Source organism: Camarhynchus parvulus, chromosome 27, assembly GCF_901933205.1.
Source record: "Camarhynchus parvulus chromosome 27, STF_HiC, whole genome shotgun sequence".
NCBI classification, from domain to species: Eukaryota; Metazoa; Chordata; class Aves; order Passeriformes; family Thraupidae; genus Camarhynchus; species Camarhynchus parvulus.
Genome location: NC_044597.1, coordinates 4,921,003 through 4,942,248, shown reverse-complemented (window position 1 = coordinate 4,942,248; position 21,246 = coordinate 4,921,003). Strand labels below are relative to the sequence as shown.

The following is a 21,246-nucleotide window of genomic DNA, read 5'->3' as shown; positions in this document are numbered from 1 at the left end:
CTGCATCCTTCTGGGGTCGAGATGACTTTGGGTCTGCATCCTTCTGGGGTGGGGATCCTTATGGGGTCAGGATCCTTTTGGGGTGGGGATCCTTTTGGGGTCGGGATCCTTTTGGGGTCAGGATCCTTTTGGAGTCAGGATGATTTTAAGGTCGGCATCCTTCTGGGGTCAGGACCTTTTTGGGGTTGGGATCCTTTGGGGTGGGGATCCTTGTGGGGTCAGGATCCTTGTGGGGTCGGGATCTTGTAGGGGTGGGGATCCTTGCGGGGTCGGGATCCTTTTGGGGTCAGGATGATTTTAAGGTCGGGATCCTTTTGGGGTCGGGAACTTTTTGGGGTCAGGATCCTTTTGGGGTCCCTGCCGGCCCAGCCGCCGCGGTTCCCGTGACTCACACCCTCTGTCCCGCTGCCGTCCCCGCGGGTTCCTCCCGCCGGTCCCCGCGTGTGGCGGGCGGGGCGGGGTGTCCCCGCTGGGGGGGACGGGGACACGGCGGCGCCCGCGGGCCCTGCGTCAGCACCGGCGGCGGCTCCGAAACGCGCCCGGGCAGGAGGAAGTGGCGCCGGGGCCGGGGCGATGTCGGAGCTGGAGCGGCTGCGGCTCAGCGAGATCCCCGCGGGCCGGCAGCGCCTGCGGGAGCAGCACGGCAACCTGCTCAGGGTGGCCGACTACTGCCACAGCAACTACCTGCAGGTCAGCGCCGGGCCGGGCCGGGCCGGGCCGGGCCGGGGGCGATGCTGGAGCGGCGCCCCCGCAGCCCGAGCGTCCCTCGGGCTCCCGTGCCCCGGCGGCTGCTCTGCCCCCCGGCAGCTCCCGCGCGGTTTGGGGTGCAGGGCGGGTTCTCGGGGGGTTGGGGCCGCTGCAGAAGCCCCGGGATGGGGCTGGGGCCAGGGGAGTGTCACAGGGGCTGCGAGGGGGCACCTGGCGGGGCCTGAGCAGGCGGGGTGAGCGTGAAGCTCTGCTGGTGTCCTCATCCCCATCCCGATCCTCCTCATCCTCATCCCCATCCTCCTTGTCCTGCTCCTCTTCCTCTTCCTCATCCTCATCCCCATCCTCCTCATCCTCATCCCCATCCTCCTTGTCCTGCTCCTCTTCCTCATCCTCCTCCTCATCCCCATCCTCCTCATCCTCATCCTCATCCTCATCCTCATCCCCATCCTCCTTGTCCTCCTCGTCATCCTCATCCTCCTTGTCTTCATCCTCCTCGTCCTTCTCCTCCTCATCCTCATCCCCATCCCCATCCTCCTTGTCCTCATCCCCATCCCGATCCTCCTCATCCTCATCCCCATCCTCCTTGTCCTCCTCATCCTCTTCCTCCTCCTCATCCTCCTTGTCCTCATCCTCCTCATCCTTATCCCCATCCCCATCCTCCTCTTCCTCCTCATCCTCCTCCTCCTTCTTGTCCTCATCCTCCTCCTCCTCCTCCTCCTCCTGCTCCCTGCCTGGCTCCGCGAGGGCCGGGGCAGGAGTTTAGGGGATGAAGTCAGGAGGAAGAAGCCCATCCTGGCTCTGGTCCCCGTGCGCCACCGGGGCCGGGCAGCAGCTCCGCCATGGCGGGGCCCGGAGCCGGCGGGGCAGACCCGGGGCGAAGCGAGCGGAGCCGTTCCGGGAGCTGCCAGCCCCGCTGCGCCACACGCGGCCCCTCGGGCTGTGCCCGGAGCCTGAGCCGGGCGCTCGGTGACCCCCGGAGCCCATTCCCGGCAGGAATCCCGGGGAACCCCCGCGTCCGCCGCCCGCCGGGGCCGGGGGAAGCGTGAGGCATTCGGAAAGCAGAAGGAAACACCTCCGGGGGGTTCCGGGCGGGGAGGGCGCGTCCCACGGCTCCGGGCTCTGTCCCCTGCAGGCCGGCGACAAGAGGAAGGCGCTGCAGGAGACGATGGCTCTGAGCACGCAGTCCCTGGCCAGCGTCACCTACCAGGTCAGCAGCCTGGCCAGCGCCTTCCTGCGCCTCATGGACCTGCAGGCGGCCCAGCTGCGCCAGCTGGAGGCCGATGTCACCTGCGTGGCACAGGTGGGACCGGGGACACCGGGCTGGGCTGGGCACGGGGGCTCTGGGCGGCTCCGGGGGGCTGCAGAGCCCCCAGTGCGCTGGGAGTGCAGAGCCAGCCCCGGGAATTGGCCTCGGGGGGGTTCTCCTGTCACACCTGCCCGCCCCAAAGTGTCCCCAAATGTCCCAGTGGCAGCTCAGAGCGTTGGCGCTGCTGCCGCATTGTCCCCTTGCTGGAGCCTGGCCTGGTCCTGCCGGGGCTTGGGGACACGGGGTCCTGTGGGGACCCCGAGCTTGGGGACATGGGGTCCTGTGGGGACCTGGGGCTTGGGGACACTGCTGAGGGGTCCTGTGGGCACCCCAAACTTGGGGACACGGGGTCCTGTGGGGACCTGGGGCTTGGGGACACTGCTGAGGGGTCCTGTGGCACCTGGGGCCGGGGGGCGAGCCCGGGGTGGCACTCTGGGGACATTGTCACCTCGGCAGAGCGTGGACATCCACAAGGAGAAGGTGTCGCGCCGCGAGATCGGCGCGCTGACCGTCACCAGGAGGTGCCTGAGCTTCCAGAAGGTTCTGGCGCCCCCGGAGCCGCCCGTGCTGGAGCCCTACTACAGGAGACCCCTCAACTTCAGCGCGCTGGACGGCGTCGGCCACGGGGTCAAGGTGGGGTCCCGCAGGGGCTGGGGTGGCATTTATCGGTCCCCGGTGTCCCCAAGTGTCCCCAAATGTCCCCTGAGGGGGCCATGGGTGGCTCAGACCCCTCCTCCATGGAGAACCGGGCTCTGTCCGTGCCTGCTCAGCTTTGGGGGCCTGGCACCCCACAGAGCCTTTGGAAAACCCCACGGGAGGGGTTTGGGAGCCCCAGGGCCCCGCGGAGCCTTTCCCAGCTCTGAAAGGCGCCCGCAAAAGGGTTTCGGAGGCCCCCGAGCCCCGGAGATCCTGCCCCGGTCCGGAAACCCCCGCGGCAGGGCTCGGGGGAGGCGCTGCCGCCGCGGCCGCGGTTCCCAGGGTGCCGCTGCTGCCTCGGGGCCGCCCCCGCATCCCCCGCGGCCTCTGCGGCCCCCACGGCCCCCGCATCCCCGCATCCCCCGCATCCCCCGCATCCCCCGCATCCCCCGCGGCCCCCGCATCCCCCGCATCCCCCGCATCTCCCGCATCCCCGCATCCCCCACAGCCTCTGCGGCCCCCGCATCCCCACGCCCCCCGCGGCCCCCACGGCCCCCACATCCCCCATCCCCCCTCCCCATCCCCCCCATCCCCCCATCCCCCCCATCCCCCCCTCATCCCCCATCCCCTCATCCCCCCCCATCCCCCGCACCCCAAGCCTCGGCCCCCGCATCCCCCCCATCCCCCATCCCCCGCATCCCCCCCCCGCGTCCCCCGCGGCCCCCGCATCCCCCGCATCCCCCGCGGCCCCCAGGCCCCCCTCATCCCCCCATCCCCCCATCCCCCATCCCCGCATCCCCTTATCCCCATGTCCACACATCCCCATGTCCCCGCGCCCCCGCGTCCCCATCTCATGCCCATCGTCCCCATATCCCTGTCCGTGTCCTGTGTCCCGTGTCCCCATGTCCCCGTGTCCCCATGTCCCCATGTCCGTGTGCCCGTGTCCCCATGTCCGTGTGTCCCGTGTCCCCATGTCCCCATGTCCCCATGTCCCCATGTCCATGTGTCCCCGTGTCCCCATGTCCCCGTGTCCCCATGTCCCGTGTCCATGTCCCCATGTCCCCGTGTCCCCATGTCCCCATGTCCATGTGTCCCCGTGTCCCCATGTCTGTGTGTCCCCATGTCCCCGTGTCCGCGTGTCCCCGTGCCGCAGGACACCAGCACGCAGCTGTCCCGCACGGGCACCCTGGCTCGGAAAAGCACCAAATCCTCCTCGGCCCAGGCTGCGGGGACGCTGGGGTGAGACGGGCCCTGCTGGGTCACCGAGGGGTGGTGGCGCGTGGGTTGGCTCTGCCGGGGTCCCATCTCCTCCCATCCCGTCCCATCCCATCCCATCTCGCTGATCCCATCAATCCCAATCCATCCCATTGATCCCATTGATCCCATGGATTCCATCCCATCCCATTGATCCCATCGATCCCATCCCATCCCATCCCATCCCATCCCATCCCATCCCATCCCATCCATCCCATCCCTCCCATCCCATCCCATCTCATCAATCTCATGGATCCCAATGATCCCATGGATCCCATGGATCCCATCCCATCAATCCCATTGATCCCATTGATCCCATCCCACTGATCCCATGGATTCCATCCAATCCCATCGATCCCATTGATCCCATGAATTCCATCCCATCCCATTGATCCCATCCCATCAATCCTATGGATCCCAATGATCCCATTGATCCCATCCCACCAATCCCATCCAATCCCATGGATCCCATTGATCCCATTGATCCCATCCCATCAATCCCATGGATCCCATTGATCCCATCCCATCAATCCCATCAATCCCATGGATCCCATGGATCCCATTGATCCCATCCCATGGATCCCATCAATCCCATGGATCCCATTGATCCCATGGATCCCATCCCACTGATCCCATGGATTCCATCCAATCCCATGGATCCCATTGATCCCATTGATCCCATCCCATCAATCCCATGGATCCCATTGATCCCATCCCATGAATCCCATGGATCCCATTGATCCCATCCCGCCGATCCCGTCCCCGCAGGAGGAGCAGCCGTGTCCCCGAGCCGGTGCAGCCGCCCGTGGTTCCCGCGGGGAAGCTCCCGAGCGGCTCCTGCAGCTCCTCCCCGCTGCCCCCCAGGTACCGGGGCAGCTCCTGTGCTCGGGGTTTGGGGGGAAAATGGGGGTTTTGGGAAAAATGGGGGTTTTGGGAAAAAATGGGGTTTTGGGGAAAAACCAGGGTTTGGGGGATTTGCTGCCCTGGCAGGGCTCCTGGGCAGGGCAAGGGTGTCCTTTAGGGAGAGGGGGAACAACGGGAAATGATGATGGGAAATAATGGGAAATTATGGGAAATTATGATGGGAAATGATGGGAATTATAGGAACAATGGGAAATGATGGGACATGATGGGAAATGATGGGAAATAATGGGAAATTCTGATGGGAAATGATGGGAATTATAGGAACAATGGGAAATGATGGGACATGATGGGAAATGATGGGAAATAATGGGAAATTCTGATGGGAAATGATGGGAATTATAGGAACAATGGGAAATTATGGGAAATGATGGGAAATAATGGGAAATTATGATGGGAAATTGTGGGAATTATAGGAACAATGGGAAATGATGGGAAATGGTGGGAAATGATGGGAAATGATGGGAAATGATGGGAAATAATGAGAAATCATGGGAAATTCTGATGGGAAATAGTGGGAATTATAGGAACAATGGGAAATGATGGGAAATAGTGGGAAATTATGATGGGAAATTATGATGGGAAATGATGATGGGAAATAATGGGAAATGATGATGGGAAATTGTGGGAATTCTAGGAATGATGGGAATGATGGGGAATGGGGCACGGGGTGGGGAAGGGCTTGCACAGCTGCAGAGGCCACACGGTGCCACCCTGTCCTGGCACGGGACGGTGCCCGTGCTCAGGGTGGGGACACTGGGACCCCCCTTCCCGACCCTGCTGCTCCTTTTCCCCGCAGCTCCAGCGGGGCCCCGGCGGCTCCTGGGGCTCCTGGGGACGGAATTCCTGCCCCGCCACCCCTGCCGGGGCTGCCGCCGCCTGCCGCTGCCATCCCCCCTCCGCCGCCCCTCCCTGCGCACCTGGCCGTGCCCCCGGCCCCAGGTGAGTGCTTGGTGCTCCGGGGGTGACAGGGGCAGGGGGGGGCGTGTGACCCGTCCCCATCCTTCCTGAGCCCCTCCATCCCTCACCCTCCATCCCTCACCCTCCACCCCTCACCCTTTTGGGGTTTTCGCAGCCCCCGATGACCTCGAGCTGCCGCCGCCGCCGCCCCCGGCTGTGCCTGACTTTGGGGACCTGGCCCTGCCACCGCCACCAGACGCGGAGGACCCCCCGTGGGACCCCCAGAGCTACCTGTAGGAAGGTACAGGGGGTCCCAAACCCCTGGGGTGGGGTACAGGGGGTCCCAAACCCCTGGGGAGGGGTACAGGGGGTCCCAAACCCCTGGGGTGGGGTACAGGGGGTCCCAAACCCCCTGGAGAAAGGCACAGGGGTCCCAAATCCCCTTTCAAAGGGTCCCAAACCCCCTGGGTGCCCTGGCCCAGCCCCTGCCCAGCACTCAGAGCCCCCCCTGCCACGCCTGGCAGTGCCAGAGCCGCTCCTGTCCCCTGTCCCCAGAGGTGGCTCTGTGTCCGTGTCCCTGTCCCCAGAGGTGGCTCCGTGTCCCTGTCCTCAGAGGTGGCTCTGTGTCCGTGTCCCTGTCCCCAGAGGTGGCTCCGTGTCCGTGTCCCCATCCCACAGTGGTGGCCCCGCTCCCTGACCCCGCAGCAGGAGGACACCGAGGACACCGAGCTGGGAACGCGGCAGGGAGGGAGCTGATCCTGGGGGGCAGCCCTGCATCCGTGTGCTGCATCCCAGCCCTGCATCGCAACCCTGCATCCGTGTGCTGCATCCCAGCCCTGGATCTGTGTGCTGGATCCCAACCCTGCATCCCAACCCTGCATCCCAACCCTGGATCCGTGTGCTGCGTCCCAACCCTGCATCCCAGTCCCGGATCTGTGTGCTGCATCCCAGCTCTAGATCCCAACCCTGGATCCGTGTGCTGCATCCCAACCCTGCATCCCAGCTCAGAACAGAACCCCGGGCACGGAGCAGAGCTCGCTGTCCCCATGGGCTCCAGGGATGCTCCAGCCCCAAAACCCCACCCCAGTGTCCCCTGTCCCTCCCCTGTCCATCCCTGCTCATCCCCTGACCCCATCCTGCTGCTCCAGGGATGCTCCAGCCCCAAAACCCCACCCCAGAGTGTCCCCTGTCCCTCCCCTGTCCATCCCTGCCGCTCCAGCGCCATCCCCCAATCTCCAGGGCCCGAGGAGCAGAACCAGAGCAGGATCCCCCTCGGCGCAGCTCAGAGCTGTGTCCCAGCCAGGCTCATGTCTGTCTGTCTGTCTGTCTGTCCGCAATACAGAGCTCTGTCCGTCTCACACAGATTTGTGTCTTTAATTCCATGGCTTTGAGTTCCACACAGTCCGAGGGGGGAGGAACCACTCGGGGCTGCTTTGGTCAATTCCTGCCGGGTTTGGGGTTCCGGGGCTTTGGGGGAGCCAGGGCCGCCCTCGGGGGCCGGTAAGGCTGTGGATAAACCCGGGATAAACCCGGGATAAATCCAGGAGGGGCCAACCCCTGGAGGTGGCCCTGCAGAGTGCAATTAGAAGGGGTAATTAATTAATTAACACTGCGGCGGGGAGGAGGACGGGGAGGGGGGGTTTGGCCTCTGGGGACCCGGTGCCAGAAGTGTCCCCCGGGGGGATTGGGGCACCTCGGAGGTGCCCAGGTCAGGGGGATTGACCCTTCTTGGGGCAGGAGGGACCCCGCAGGATCCAGGATTTCCCAGATGGAATTCCCAGCGGGATCAGGAACAGGGAAGGGGCCCAGGGAGCAGGGATTTCCCAGATGGAATTCCCAATGGGATCAGGAGCCCAGCGAGCAGGGATTTCCCGGATGGAATTCCCAGCGGGATCAGGAGCAGGGAAGGAGCTGGGATTTCCCATTCCCAGTGGGATCAGGAGCCCAGCGAGCCGGGATTTCCCATTCCCAATGGGATCAGGAGCCCAGCGAGCAGGGATTTCCCATTCCCAGCGGGATCGGGAGCCCAGCCAGCAGGGATTTCCCAGCTGGAATTCCCAGTGGGATCAGGAGCCCAGCGAGCCGGGATTTCCCATTCCCAATGGGATCAGGAGCCCAGCGAGCAGGGATTTCCCATTCCCAGCGGGATCAGGAGCCCAGCGAGCAGGGATTTCCCAGCTGGAATTCCCAGTGGGATCAGGAGCCCAGCAAGCAGGGATTTCCCATTCCCAACGGGATCAGGAGCCCAGCGAGCAGGGAGTTCCCAGCCAGAATTCCCAATGGGATCAGGAGCCCAGCGAGCAGGGAGTTCCCAGCCAGAATTCCCAGCGGGATCAGGAGCAGGGAAGGAGCAGGGATTTCCCATTCCCAGCGGGATCAGGAGCCCAGGGCCAGGCAGGCCAGCGGGAGGATGGCAGGAGCAAGGACGTGCCCAGCCCGCGGGGAGCCGGCTGCTGCATTTTTAGGAATTCTCTTTCGAGGTCAAAAGGGGAAGGAAGCAAAACTCCACCAGAAATCCCCGTCAGGTCGGCAAGGGGCGCAGGGGCCACGGCTGCGAGGCCAGGCCGGGCCAGGGGCCTGCAGAAAGTGCTTCATGGGCCGGGAACGGAGCCGGGAAAGGCGGGAGAACATCCCGGGAATGGAGCCGGGAAAGGCGGGAGAACATCCCGGGAACGGGGCCGGGAAAGGCAGAGGAACATCCCGGGAACGGAGCCGGGAAAGGCGGGAGAACATCCCGGGAGCGGAGCCGGGAAAGGCGGGACAACATCCCGGGAGCGGAGCCGGGAAAGGCGGGACAACGTCCCGGGAGCGGAGCCGGGGCCGGTCCCGGAGCCACCTCCCTCGCTCAGCACTTTTTGCGCAGCAGCTCCTGCAGGTACCGCGCCACCTCCACCGCCGACTCCCAGGGCACCACGGCGGCCTGGAAGGCGCCGGGCTGCTTCTCCTGGCTCTCCTGGATCAGCCTGTGCATGGGGTAGCCCTTCCTGGGGAACGCCACGTCCGCCGCCCTCAGCATCCCGGCGGGGCAGAAGTCGTTGGCGCCGTCGCCCACGTAGAGCACGCGCTGGAACTCGACGTCCTCGCGCGCCCGCTCGGCCAGGTACTCGCCCAGGATCTTGGCCTTGCACATGTTGGCCGGGCAGCGCAGGCACTTGTGGCTGTGGTAGGGCCCCAGCGTGAGCACGCCGCGCCGGTCCAGGCTGGCCGGGTTGCTGAAGACCTTGCGGAAGAGCGAGCGGGCGCCGGCCGCGCGCAGCTTGGCCTCGATGCCGAAGGTGTTGGCGTCGGAGATGAGCACCAGCTCGAAGAGCTCCTGGTGCTTGGAGAGCAGCTGGAAGAGCTCGGCCATGCCCGGGGCCAGCGGGATGCTCTCGTAGGCGGCGCGGAAGCTCGGCGGGGCGCACGCCCTGCTCGCCCAGGAAGGCCAGCACGCGCTGCATGTGCTCGTTGTAGCTGCCGCCGTGCGGGCTCTGGCGCAGCGGCTCCGGCAGCGCCCGGCCCCGCACCACCGAGTCGTCGCTGTTCTCGTCCACGATGGTCTCGTCAAAGTCAAACACCAGCAGGAAACACGGCGGCCGCGGGCCGGCCATGCCCACGCCCTGCGGGGGACGGACGGACGGACGGCGGTGTCATTGGGGTGTGGGATGGACAGACAGACCCGAGTGTCATTGGGGTGTGGGATGGACAGACAGCAGTGTTATTGGGGTGTGGGATGGACAGACAGCAGTGTTATTGGGGTGTGGGATGGACAGACAGACCTGAGTGTTATTGGGGTGTGGGATGGACAGACAGCAGTGTTATTGGGGTGTGGGATGGACAGACAGACACCGGTGTCATTGGGGTGTGGGATGGACAGACAGCAGTGTTATTGGGGTGTGGGATGGACAGACAGACACGAGTGTTATTGGGGTGTGGGATGGACAGACAAACAGTGGTGTCATTGGGGTGTGGGACGGACAGACAGACACGAGTGTTATTGGGGTGTGGGATGGACAGACAAACAGTGGTGTCATTGGGGTGTGGGACGGACAGACAGACACGAGTGTTATTGGGGTGTGGGATGGACAGAACCGAGTGTTATTGGGACAGATCCCACTGTCATTGGAGCGTGGGACAGACAGACCCTGGTGCCATTGGGGTATGGCACAGACAGACAGACCCCGGTGTCATTGGTATGTAGGACAGACAGACAGACCCCGGTGTCATTGGTATGTAGGACAGACAGACAGACCCTGCTGTCATTGATATGTAGGACAGACAGACAGACCCTGCTGTCATTGGTGTGTAGGACAGACAGACAGACCCTGCTGTCATTGGTGTGTAGGACAGACAGACAGACCCCGCTGGCACCGGGACCTGGTGGCCCCGGCCCAGCCCCCGAGGCCGGGCTGATGGTCGCAGCCGGGCCGGGAGGGGTTAATCCCGCGCCAGGCCCGGCCCCACCGCCGCACCGGCCCCACCGTGCCCAGGACGGGATCGCCCTGCGGCTGATCCGGGCCCGGGGTCACCGCGGTCACCGCGCCCAGAGGGGACAGCGGGGCCGGACCGGGGAATTTCCGGCCTCGGGAAAGAGCTCGGGATCCGCCGGGGCGGCCTCGGAGCCGGGACACCGGGGCTGGGACAGGGACAGGGGACAGCTGGGACACCGGGGCTGGGACAGGGGACACCTGGGACAGGGGACACCTGGGACAGGGGGGACAGCTGGGACACCGGGGCTGGGACAGGAGGGGACACCCGGGACACCGGGGCTGGGACAGTGGGACGGGGGGACATCTGGGACAGAGGGACAGCTGGGACAGGAGGGGACAGGAGGGACAGGGGTGGACAGGACACCTGGGCACACCTGGGCTGGGACAGGAGGGACAGGGAGGACAGGGGGGACACCTGGGACAGGGGGGACAGCTAGGGGGGACGGCCCAGCCTGCTCCTCCTGTGCCACCTCAGGGGTGACAGGGGGTGACACCTGGGACAGGGAGGGACAGCTCGGACAGGAGGGACAGGGGCTGACAGCCCAGCCTGCTCCTCCTGCGCCACCTCAGGGGTGACAGGGGGTGACAGCCCCGGGGGTCCGGGTGGGATTGCAGGGACCAGTTCCTCTCCAGAGGGCGGAACAAACCCCGGCGCAGCTCCCCAGGAACGGCCCCGTCCCCAAGCGACGCCCAGGGTGCGATTTTGGGGCGTCCTGCAGGTCCGGAGCTGGGCTGGACCGTCCTGGGGGATCCCCTCCCGGCTCAGGGCATTCCGTGAACCCCAAAGCAGCCCGGCCTGGCACCCCCCGCTCCCCTCAGCCCTTTGTGGCCGCTCCGGGGTGGGATTCTGGAATTCTGGAATTCGGGGAGCCGAGGCGGTGGCAGCGGTGACCCGGGGACAGCGGCACTGACCTTAAACAGGCGTGGCAGCCCCACGCCCTGGCAGCACCTCCTCATGCTGGCACCATCCCGGGCACAGGGCTGGGAAACACAGAAAACAGGGAATTCCGTCAATCCCGGCGCTTTTCCCGGGGTATTCCCAAATTCGGGAGGTTCTGCTCCAAGCTGGGGGAACTGGAGGGGAGCAGAGCCCGTTCAGAGCTGATTGTCCATGAAGGCAGCGAGGGAATGGCAGAAAAATTAAAAAAAAAACAAAAAACGGGAAGAGCAAAACAGCAAATAAAAAAAAAAAAAACCAACAACAAAAAAAAAAAAACAAAAAAAACCCCCAAAAACAAAAACAAAAAAAAATCCACCAAAAACAAAAAAAACCCCAAAACCCAAAAAAATCCTCAAACAAACAAACAAAAAAATCACCAAAAAAACAAAACCAAAACCAAAAAAAACCAAAACAAACAAACAAACAAAAAAACCCACCAAAACAAAAAACAAAAAAAACGAGAACAGCAAAGGGGAAAAAAATTAAAAAAGGAATAGCAAAAAATCTGGGAAAAGCAAAAAAAACCAAAACCCGGGAAGAGCGGCCCTGCTCCAGCCCCTCACCCCGATTTTCTCGCAGGGTAATCCGTGGATGGAGAAATTCCCCGGCAGCGACACCAAAGCGCAATTCTGCCGACCCCTGGTGGTCCCCGGCGAGGGGAAACCTCCCCCAAAAAATCAATTTGCGGGGTGGAAATTGGGGAATTCCCGCCGGGAATCGCAGCCGGGCACCGCGGGAGGATGGCGGGGATTTGTCCCCGGCTGCAGGAAGGTGATTTGTGGGGATTGGGCTGGATCCGAGCCCGCTCCCGGCTATTTTGGGCACAAACTCCATCCGTGACTTGGCTGCAATCAAAACCCTGCGGCACCTGGCACAGGGAAACCGAGCCCGGGCTGGAAATTGTGGAAAAATCCCTTTTTTTTGTGAGGCCTGGAACCACACGCTGGGTGTTTGTTTTGCTAAAAAAAAAAAAAAAGCCATCAGAACTGGAGGGTTTATTTACAGACAGAATCTGGAGCCAAAAAAAACGCCACAGCCAGGCTGGGAGCGGCTTCCAAAGGGGAAAAAAAAAAGAAAAATGGGATTAAACAGCAAAGAGGAACTGGAATTTTGGTCACTGCTTGGTCACTGCCAGCAGTGAGGAAATAATTTGGGATGAAGCCTCAGGGAGAGTCTGTGGTGCTGGGAGGTGGGGACAGAGCTCTGGGGACACTGGGGACACTGGGGACACTGGGGTGGGGACAGCGTGGGCACAGGGAGTGAAACTGCCCCAAAAAACTCCTCTGGGCCCGAGGGCTTGGGGTTTGTGGGGTGGGAAGAGTTCCAGGGGCAGGAGCTCGGAGCATCCCCAGATGTGGCTGCAGGAGGTGCTCCCCCCAAAAACGGCCCCAAAAACGGCCCCAAATCTGCCCCAAAAACGGCCCCAAATCTGCCCCAGAACCAGCCCCAAACCCACCCAAAATGGACCAAAACCCACCCCAAAACCGGCCCCAAACCCGCCCCTAAACCGGCCCCAAACCCGACCCAAAACCGGCCCCAAACCCACCCAAAACCAGCCCCAAAGCCACCTCAAAACCGGCCCCAAACTCACCCCAAAACCGGCCCCAAACCCGACCCAAAACCGGCCCCAAATCCACCCCAAAACCGGCCCCAAACCCGACCCAAAACCGGCCCCAAACCCCCCAAAACCGGCCCCAAACCCGACCCAAAACCGGCCCCAAAGCCACCTCAAAACCGGCCCCAAACCCGCCCCAAATCTGCCCCAAACCCAGCCCCAAACCCGCCCCAAACCCGCGATGAATGGGATCAAAACAGGCCCCAAAACCGGAGCCAGGATTGTTTGGGGATTGAATTCCAGTGGGTTATTTCGGGATTGAAATCCTCTGAGGGCTGGGGGAGCTCCTGGCATCCCAAAAAATCCCCAAATCCTCGGGATACGGGCAAGGAAATCCCACCCCAATAAAGCAGAGCTCAGCCGGGGGTCTGCAATTCCCAGCTCCTGCCCTGATCCCGCTCCCACCGGAGGAGAAAAATTAATTTAGGAAATCTGCCGGACCCGAATGGATGCACGGACACCCAGCCGGGCCCGGGGGAGCGGGGAGGGAAATCCCGGCGGGAGAAATCCCGAATTTCGGTGTGGGATGGGGCAAATTGAAGGGAAATCCCGGCGGGAGAAATCCCGAATTTTGGTGAGGGATGGAGCAAATTAAAGGGAAATCCCGGCGGGACCAGATCCCAGATTTCAGTGCGGGATGGGGCAGCAGGAAGGGAAATCTTGGTGGAAGAAGATCCCGAATTTTGGTGCAGGATTGGGGCAGAGGGAAGGGAAATCCCGGCGGGAGAAATCCCGAATTTCGGTGCGGGATGGAGCAAATGGAAGGAGAATCCCGGTGGAAGAAGATCCCGAATTTTGGTGCGGGATGGGGCAGAGGGAAGGGAAATCCCGGCGGGAGAAATCCCGAATTTCGGTGCGGGATGGAGCAAATGGAAGGGGAATCCCGGTGGAAGAAGATCCCGAATTTTGGTGCGGGATTGGGGCAGAGGGAAGGGGAATCCCGGTGGAAGAAGATCCCGAATTTCGGTGCGGGATGGGGCAGCAGGAAGGGAAATCCCGGCGGGAGAAATCCCGAATTTCGGTGCGGGATGGGGCAGCCGCGAGCGCCTTCCCGCAAATAAAAGCGGCTCTCTTGGGAAGCGAAGCAGCCGCGTTTCCCCTCCCCAAAAAAAAGCGCAGCCGGAGGGACGGGAAATAAACGGGAGAATTGCTCGGGGATAAAGGTTTCAACTCCCCGAGTTCGGGCTGAGGTGGGAAAACGCCGGGAAATGCCGGGAATGGTTTCCCGGCGCGGTTTGTGCCCCGCGTTTCGGAGTTTCGGGGTTTTGGGGTTTCGGGATTTCGGGGATCTCCGACCCCAGAGCCGAGCGAGGAGGGGCCGGAGCCGCCCGCGCCCTCCCGGTCCCCGCGGGTTCCCCGAAATCGGCCCCGTCCGGCGCCGGAGAGGAGCGGCCGCGCGGAGCCGGGACCGGGAGCGGCTCCCGGAGCCGGGAAGCGCCGCCGCTGGATGCGCCGGGACCGGGAGCGGTACCGGGAGCGGTACCGGGAGCGTTACCGGGACAGCGGCGCTCTCTGCCCGTGCCCGGTCCGGAGGTTTTTCACCCCAAAGCCGATTTTGGGGCCTGGAATGTTCGGGGTTTTTAAGGAACTCCAACCCAACTTCTGCCCTCGAGCGGGTTCCAGCTCCGGGGCGGAATTCCCGGGAAACCGAGCGGGGGCAGAACCGGGACGGGGACACGATCCCGCTACCGCCGGAATTAAACCCGACCCGCTGCGAGCCCCGGCTCCCGAAAGAGCAGAAAGTGCGGGAATGAACGGGAATCGCCGGTAAGGAGCGCCCGGAGCGGGTCCCGCCAGCCCCGGGTCCCCCCGTCCGTCCCCGGGCTCCGCTTTCCCCCCCGAATTCCCGGGCACGGGCGCGGGCGGAGCGTTCCGGGTCACCTCGGGTGACCGGGCTGCTCCGGCTTTTCGCGGCGTTTGTTTTTCCTGCCGGGAACCCGCGGCGTTACCGCAGCCCCGGTTCGGCCCCGGAACGCGGCGGTTCGGGGGATCCAGCCCCGGATCCCGCGGCCTCTCTCCCGGTGCCACCGGGCTGGCAGCGGCGCCGGTACCGGCACGGTCCCTCCCCGAGCTCCGCGGCTCCTCCCGGTACCGGCGGCGCTGAATCGTGCCCGGGTGGCACCTCGCGGTACCGGCAGCAGCCGCAGCGGTACCGGCAGGGTCCAAACCGGGTGGGGAGAGCCCCGGTACCGGCACCATCCGCTCCAGTCACGGCAGGGTTCAACCGAAACAGGACCCCCCTGTACCGGCAGGAGCCGCCCCGGTACCGGCAGGGTCCAACCGTACCGGCACCCCCCGGTACCGGCACCACCCGCTCGGCTCCCGGCAGGATCCCGCCGGGTGGAGACCCCCGGTACCGGCACCATCCGATCCAGGCAGGGTCCAGCCGGGGGGAAACCCGCCGGTACCGGCAGCAGCCGTTGCGGATCCGGCATCTCCCGGTACCGCCGCGGTGCCGCCTCTCGCTCCTTACCGGGTCGGAACCTGCCGGGAGCGCCCGGTCCGCCCCGGTGCCGGAGTGTGCGGGGGCGGCACGGGGGCAGCCCGGGCTCGGGGCCGCTCCGGGGCCGGTTCGGGGCCGCTCCGGGGCCGGTTCGGGGCCGGTGCCGCCGCCGCGCGCTGCCGCGAGCGCGGCCCCTTTAAAGCGACGCCACAGGGGCCGCGCGGAGCCGCCGCAGTGCGCCGACGTCATCGCCCGCGCAGCCAATGGCGGCGCAGCTTCCCCGCCGCGGAGGGGCGGGGCCAGCGCAGGCCGCGCCCCTTTTCCGAAGGGCGGGGTGAGCGCCCCGCGCGGGTCCCGCCGCCCCCGCCCCGCTGCCCGAAGTTGCCAAATCGGGAAAAACCAACAAAAACCCCGGTGCCCCCCCCGGTGACCGCTCCGGGCTTGTGTAACCGAACCCGTCTGGTGGCGGGGATGTTCTGTCCCCGAAGCCAAGCGCGGCGCCGAGTGAGAAAAACGCCCGAATTGTCCCCAAAATAGCGGCGGGGACGGGCGGGGCCCCCCGGTAATTTTGGGATCCGGGAGCGGCAATTGCAGGGCGGCAGTGCCAGGGCAGCCCCGCCCGGGCCCCGGCGCTATCGCGGGGGCCGCAGGAGCCGCCGAGATAAAAACGCCGGGGCAGCGCCCTCGGGACACCGGGCCCGCCCGGGGAGCGGCGGCGCCGCCAAACCCCGGCGGAGCTCGGGGCTCTTGGGTGGTTTTTAATTAAAAGCGTCCCGGAATGGAAAGGCGCGGCCGGGATTCCAAAGGTCGGGAGGAGCTGGCGGTGCCACGCTGGCCCCGAGCTCCAAAAGTCGGGGTTTTGCTCGTTTTGGTAAAATTGTGCCGCAGAGCGGAGCTCGGGGCGCTGCCGGGACCTTCCCGGGCTCCCCCCCGGGCCGGAGGTGCCGACCCTGCCCCAGCGGCCCCTCCTGGGGAACGCCGGGGATCCCTCCAGAAAATCAGGGAATTCCGCCAGGGAATCCTGTAGGGAATCGGGGAATCCTGTCAGGGAATCCTGTCAGGGAATTTTGCCAGAGAATTCTGTCAGGGAATTCTGTTAGGGAATTCTTTTAGGGAATTCTTTTAGAGAATTTTGTCAGGGAATCCTGACAGGGCATCCTGTAGGGAATCCTGTCAGGGAATTCTGTTAGGGAATTCTGTCAGGGAATTCTTTTTAGGGAATCCTGCCAGGGAATTCTGTCAGGGAATCCTTTTCTCCCTCCCCAGCTGAGACTCTCCGGCTCTCCCCCGGACATTTCCCCGCCCTGGAGCCGCTCCGAGCGGGACAATCCAAAGGGGGAATTCCCCGGGGGCTCCTGCTGCTTCCCACCGGGACCCAGCGGGGCAACGACCACGCCGGGATCACCGGACCCATCCCGGATCCATCCCGGACCATCCCGGATCACCCCGGACCCACCCCGGGATTATCCCGGATCCATCCCGGGATCACCGGACCCATCCTGGATCCATCCTGGACCATCCCTGACCACCCCGGGCTCACCCCGGACCCATCCCGGGCTCACCGGACCCATCCCGGGATCACCCCGGACCCACCCCGGGATTATCCCGGATCCACCCCGGACCCATCCCGGGATTTTCCCGGGTCCATCCGGGTCCATCCCGGACCGTCCCATCCCGAGGGTTTGGCAGGGACGCTCCCGGTGATTTTCCACTGCGGAGAGCGCCGGGGAGGAGGCGAGGACAGAGCCCGGGCCGGGCGCTCCGGGGCAGCCCCGGGAGCCTCTCCGAGCCCCGGAGCAGCCACCGGAGCCTCTCGCAGCCCCGGAGCAGCCACCGGAGCCTCTCCCAATCCCGGAGCAGCCACCGGAGCCTCTCCGAGCCCCGGAGCAGCCACCGGAGCCTTTCCCAATCCCGGAGCAGCCACCGGAGCCTCTCGCAGCCCCGGATTCCCGCAGGGGCCGGGCCAGCCCCGCCGGCTCCCGGTTTGTCCCGGATTTTGGGAATGCGGCAGCTCCGCCGCCCTCTCCCGGCTCCGCCTCCCCAAAACGTGGCTCGGGTTAAATCCCAAACCCTCGGGTTAAATCCCAAATTCTTGGGTTAAATCCCAGACTTTCGCATTAAATCCCAAATTCTCAGTTTAAATCCCAAACCCTTGGGTTGAATCCCAAACTCTCGAGTTAAATCCCAAATTCTCGGGTTAAATCCCAAACCCTCGGGTTAAATCCCAAATTCTCGGGTTAAATCCCAAACCCTCGGGTTAAATCCCAAATTCTCGGGTTGAATCCCAAATTCTCGGGTTAAATCCCAAATTCTTGGGTTAAATCCCAGACTTTCGCGTTAAATCCCAAATTCTCAGTTTAAATCCCAAACCCTTGGGTTGAATCCCAAACTCTCGAGTTAAATCCCAAATTCTCGAGTTAATTCCCAGACTCTCGGGTTAAATCCCAAATTCTCGGGTTAAATCCCAAACCCTCGGGTTAAATCCCAAATTCTTGAGTTAAATCCCAAATTCTCGGGTTAAATCCCAAATTCTGGGGTCAAATCCCAAATTCTCGAGTTAAATCCCAAACCCTTGGGTTAAATCCCAAATTCTGGGATTAAATCCCAAATTCTCGAGTTAAATCCCAAATTCTCGGGAAGGAATTCCCAGGAAAAGCGCGCAGCTCTGGGGGCGCCGATCCCGGGTTCCACCGAGGAATAAAATGGGGAAAAAGCAGAGAAATAAAATGGGGAAAAAAAGCAAAATAAATGGGGGCAATAGGGCAAAGTAAAGTGGGAAAAGAAAGCAAAATAAAACAGGGATAAAGCAAAATAAAACGGGGGGAAAGCAGCAAAATAAAATAGGAGAAGAAAGCAAAATGAAATGGGGAAATAAAGCAGAAGCGACAGGTGCAGAAAGAATGAAAATCAGAGGATGAAGAAACCACAACAAATGCCAGCCTTGAATTTCTTGCCTTTTAAAACCAAATTTTCCCCTTTTCCCCGTATTTTTTATTCTCTGGAAAGGATCCCAGCCCTGCCCTCCCAGCATCTCACATCACGGCCAGACCGGGAAGAGGGGTTTGGAATTTTTAATCTTCTTCCACAGAAAGGAAGTTCATAAATTCTCAGAATGATCCGATACAGAGCGGAGTTGAAGAGCAGGAAAAAAAAAAACAAAAACAAAACAACCCAAAAAAACCCATCCCAGATTCTGGAATTCTTGGAAGAGCGGCCCGGAATGCTGGAGGATTTATTGAGGAGGAAAAACGGCTTTGGAAAAGCTGGAACACAAATTATTGATCGCTCATTTTTGGGGGTTTTTCGGCATTTAAAAATCGGATTATCCTGAGCAGGCAATTGTGGCACCACCAGAGGCTGCAGAGAATTCCAGGGAATTGCAACGTTGGGAATTCAGGAGTGGGATTTTTTCCTGCCAGAGGGGATTTAAATATTCTGGAGGAAATTATTAAAAAATGGCATTTCTTTCATCAGGAGGGGCTTTCAGCTCAGCCAAAAACGAGAGGTTTGGGCCCAAAACGGCCCCGAAATTTCCAATGTTATGGAAAACCCAACTCTGGGATGAGGAAAAGGCTGGGAAAACATCCAGGGGGGAGCAAATTCCAGAGGTTTTCCCAACCCAGCTCTGTCCTGGGGGAGAATTCCACCTTTCCTGGTTAAAAATGAATCCCCAAAATCCCCGAGGAGGGCAGAGCTGCCCTGCGGGATCTCCGGGTTTGGAGGAATTGGGATGGAAAAGCGGCACAAAGAGGAGGAATTCCCGGGAATTCCTGGGAATTCGGGATTTGCTGGGCGCTGCTGTGGCAGGGGGAGCGAATTCCTGGATCCAGGGGGAGAAAATCCAACCTGAGGGGTGCCAGCCCTGGAATGGGGCAATTCCCATGGGAACGGCTCCAGCTCCCCACGCTGGACCTGGGTTTGCCCAAAATCCCCAAGTCTGGCCCCTAAAAACCACCCCGGATTCCTGGGATGGAGCTGCCCGGGGACATCCGGGGCTGTGGGACAGCTTCATCCCAAAATCTCCCAAAAAACAGGCAGGAGCTCCCGGGAATGCCAGGAATTCCCTGTTCTTGATCCTCCCCTTGGAATTCCCACATTCCCTGATCCCACTGCATTCCCCTCTCAGGAATTCCAAGAATTCCCAAATTCCCTGATCCCACTGCATTCCCTGCTCCCAGGAATTCCCAAATTCCCTGATCCCACTGCATTCCCCTCTCCAGGAATTCCCTAAATCCGGAGATCCATCCCCAAATTCCCCCGCCGAACCCCGCACCGAGCTCAATCCCCGCCCGACTCGGAGCCTTCGCCTCCCCCTGCCGGCAGATCCCGCTTTGTCCCGCACCTCCCAAATTCCCAAATTCCCAAATTTCCAGGACAAAAAAATCTCCCTCCCAATAAAATTCCCGTCCGTTCGTTCCCGGATCCACGCCCAGCAGGAAAATCTGACCCCGAAGAGAAAACCGGGAAAATGGAAGGAAAGTTAAAAAAAAAAGAAGAAAAATAACCCCAAAAAAAAGCCCTAAAAAATAAATAAAATCCAGAAATCTCCACCGGGTTTGGGGTGACTTTTCCAGAGACCTCTGGGGTTTGTTTTTTTTTCTCCTCTCTTCTCCGAAGCACCTTGGACTCGTGGGGTTGGGGAATTTGGGAAAAGCATCTTTGAGGAATCACATTGGGGCTGATTATAAAAATTTCTCTATTGTACAACAGAGGTGCAGCTACACTGAAAAAAATTACACCGTTTATGGAAATACAATTATTATTATTATTATCATCATCATCATCAATTTTTTTTTTTTTTTTTTTTTGTTTTAGAAACAGACTCTACTAAATAGGATCTATACAAAAAACCTCTAAAATAATTTCTGTAGTAAAATAAAGAAGTGTGTTAGGAGAGCTACACAAAAACAACGGGAGGGATTTTTTGTCTTTTTCTTTTTTTTTTTTTTTTTTTTTTTTTTTTTTTTTGCTTTTCTGGGTGAACGCTCCGAGCTCGGGGTGCTGAAAGGAATCATTACGTACACAGTGATCATTAATGCTCTGTATTAATTAACTCACAGCCTTTCCCATTAGTACAAAGAGCCCGGGCCCGCCTCCTCTTTGAGGAGAGGGCCGGGATATAAAAGCCAAGCAAACCTCGTCAGCTGATATGAAATTAGAAAATTCCACCAGGCTCGGGAGCCGCGGTTTAGAAAAGTCACCGGGAAAACACAAATTGGGGCATTTCAGTCCTGGGGGGTCCTCGAGAGGGGACCCGGGGGGGGAAACGGGGCAGAGCTTGGCCCAGGAGCGGGGTGGGGTGGTGGGAAAGGGGGGATCCCAGAGCCAGAATGGATCCCAGATCCCAGAGCCGGAATGGATCCCAGAGCTGGATCCCAGAGCCGGAATGGATCCCAGATCCCAGAGCCGGAATGGATCCCAGATCCCAGAGCCGGAATGGATCCCAGAGCTGGATCCCAGATCCCAGAGCCAGAATGGATCCCAGATCCCAGAGCCGGAATGGATCCCAGATCCCAGAGCCGGAATGGATCCCAGAGCTGGAACCCAGAGCCGGAATGGATCCCAGAGCCAGAATGGATCCCAGAGCTGGAATGGATCCCAGATCCAGAATGGATCCCAGAGCTGGATCCCAGAGCCGGAATGGATCCCAGATCCCAGAACTGGAACCCAGATCCCAGATCCAGAATGGAACCCAGATCCCAGAGCCGGAATGGATCCCAGATCCAGAATGGAACCCAGATCCCAGAGCCAGAATGGATCCCAGAGCCAGAATGGATCCCAGAGCTGGATCCCAGATCCCAGAGCCAGAATGGATCCCAGAGCTGGATCCCAGAGCTGGATCCCAGAGCCGGCATGGATCTGAGAGCCAGAATGGATCCCAGATCCCACAGCTGGAACCCAGATCCCAGAGCCAGAATGGATCCCACAGCTGGATCCCATATCCCAGATCTGGATCCCAGATCCCAGAGCCAGAATGGATCCCACAGCTGGAACCCATATCCCACAGCTGGGTCCCAGATCCCAGAGCCAGAATGGATCCCAGATCTGGATCCC

General features: G+C 61.4%; 2 protein-coding genes across 2 annotated transcripts; one reads left to right on the top strand and one right to left on the bottom strand.

Annotated features, from left to right (window-relative positions):
- Positions 1–573: 573 nt before the first annotated feature.
- ABI3 (ABI family member 3) lies at positions 574–6,022 on the top strand. The gene is made up of 7 exons (XM_030966047.1): positions 574–690; positions 1,841–2,008; positions 2,471–2,647; positions 3,804–3,889; positions 4,673–4,768; positions 5,625–5,767; positions 5,901–6,022. Exons 1-7 carry the CDS (start codon positions 574–576, stop codon positions 6,020–6,022), a joined length of 909 nt encoding a protein of 302 aa, XP_030821907.1.
- Positions 6,023–7,080: 1,058 nt separating this feature from the next.
- On the bottom strand, positions 7,081–15,348 carry PHOSPHO1 (phosphoethanolamine/phosphocholine phosphatase 1). The gene is given in 4 exon segments (XM_030966388.1): positions 7,081–9,113; positions 9,115–9,324; positions 11,107–11,175; positions 15,223–15,348. Coding segments are annotated over 3 exon segments (798 nt in total). The 5' UTR covers positions 11,152–11,175; positions 15,223–15,348; the 3' UTR covers positions 7,081–8,570.
- Between the last annotated feature and the right edge of the window lie 5,898 nt (positions 15,349–21,246).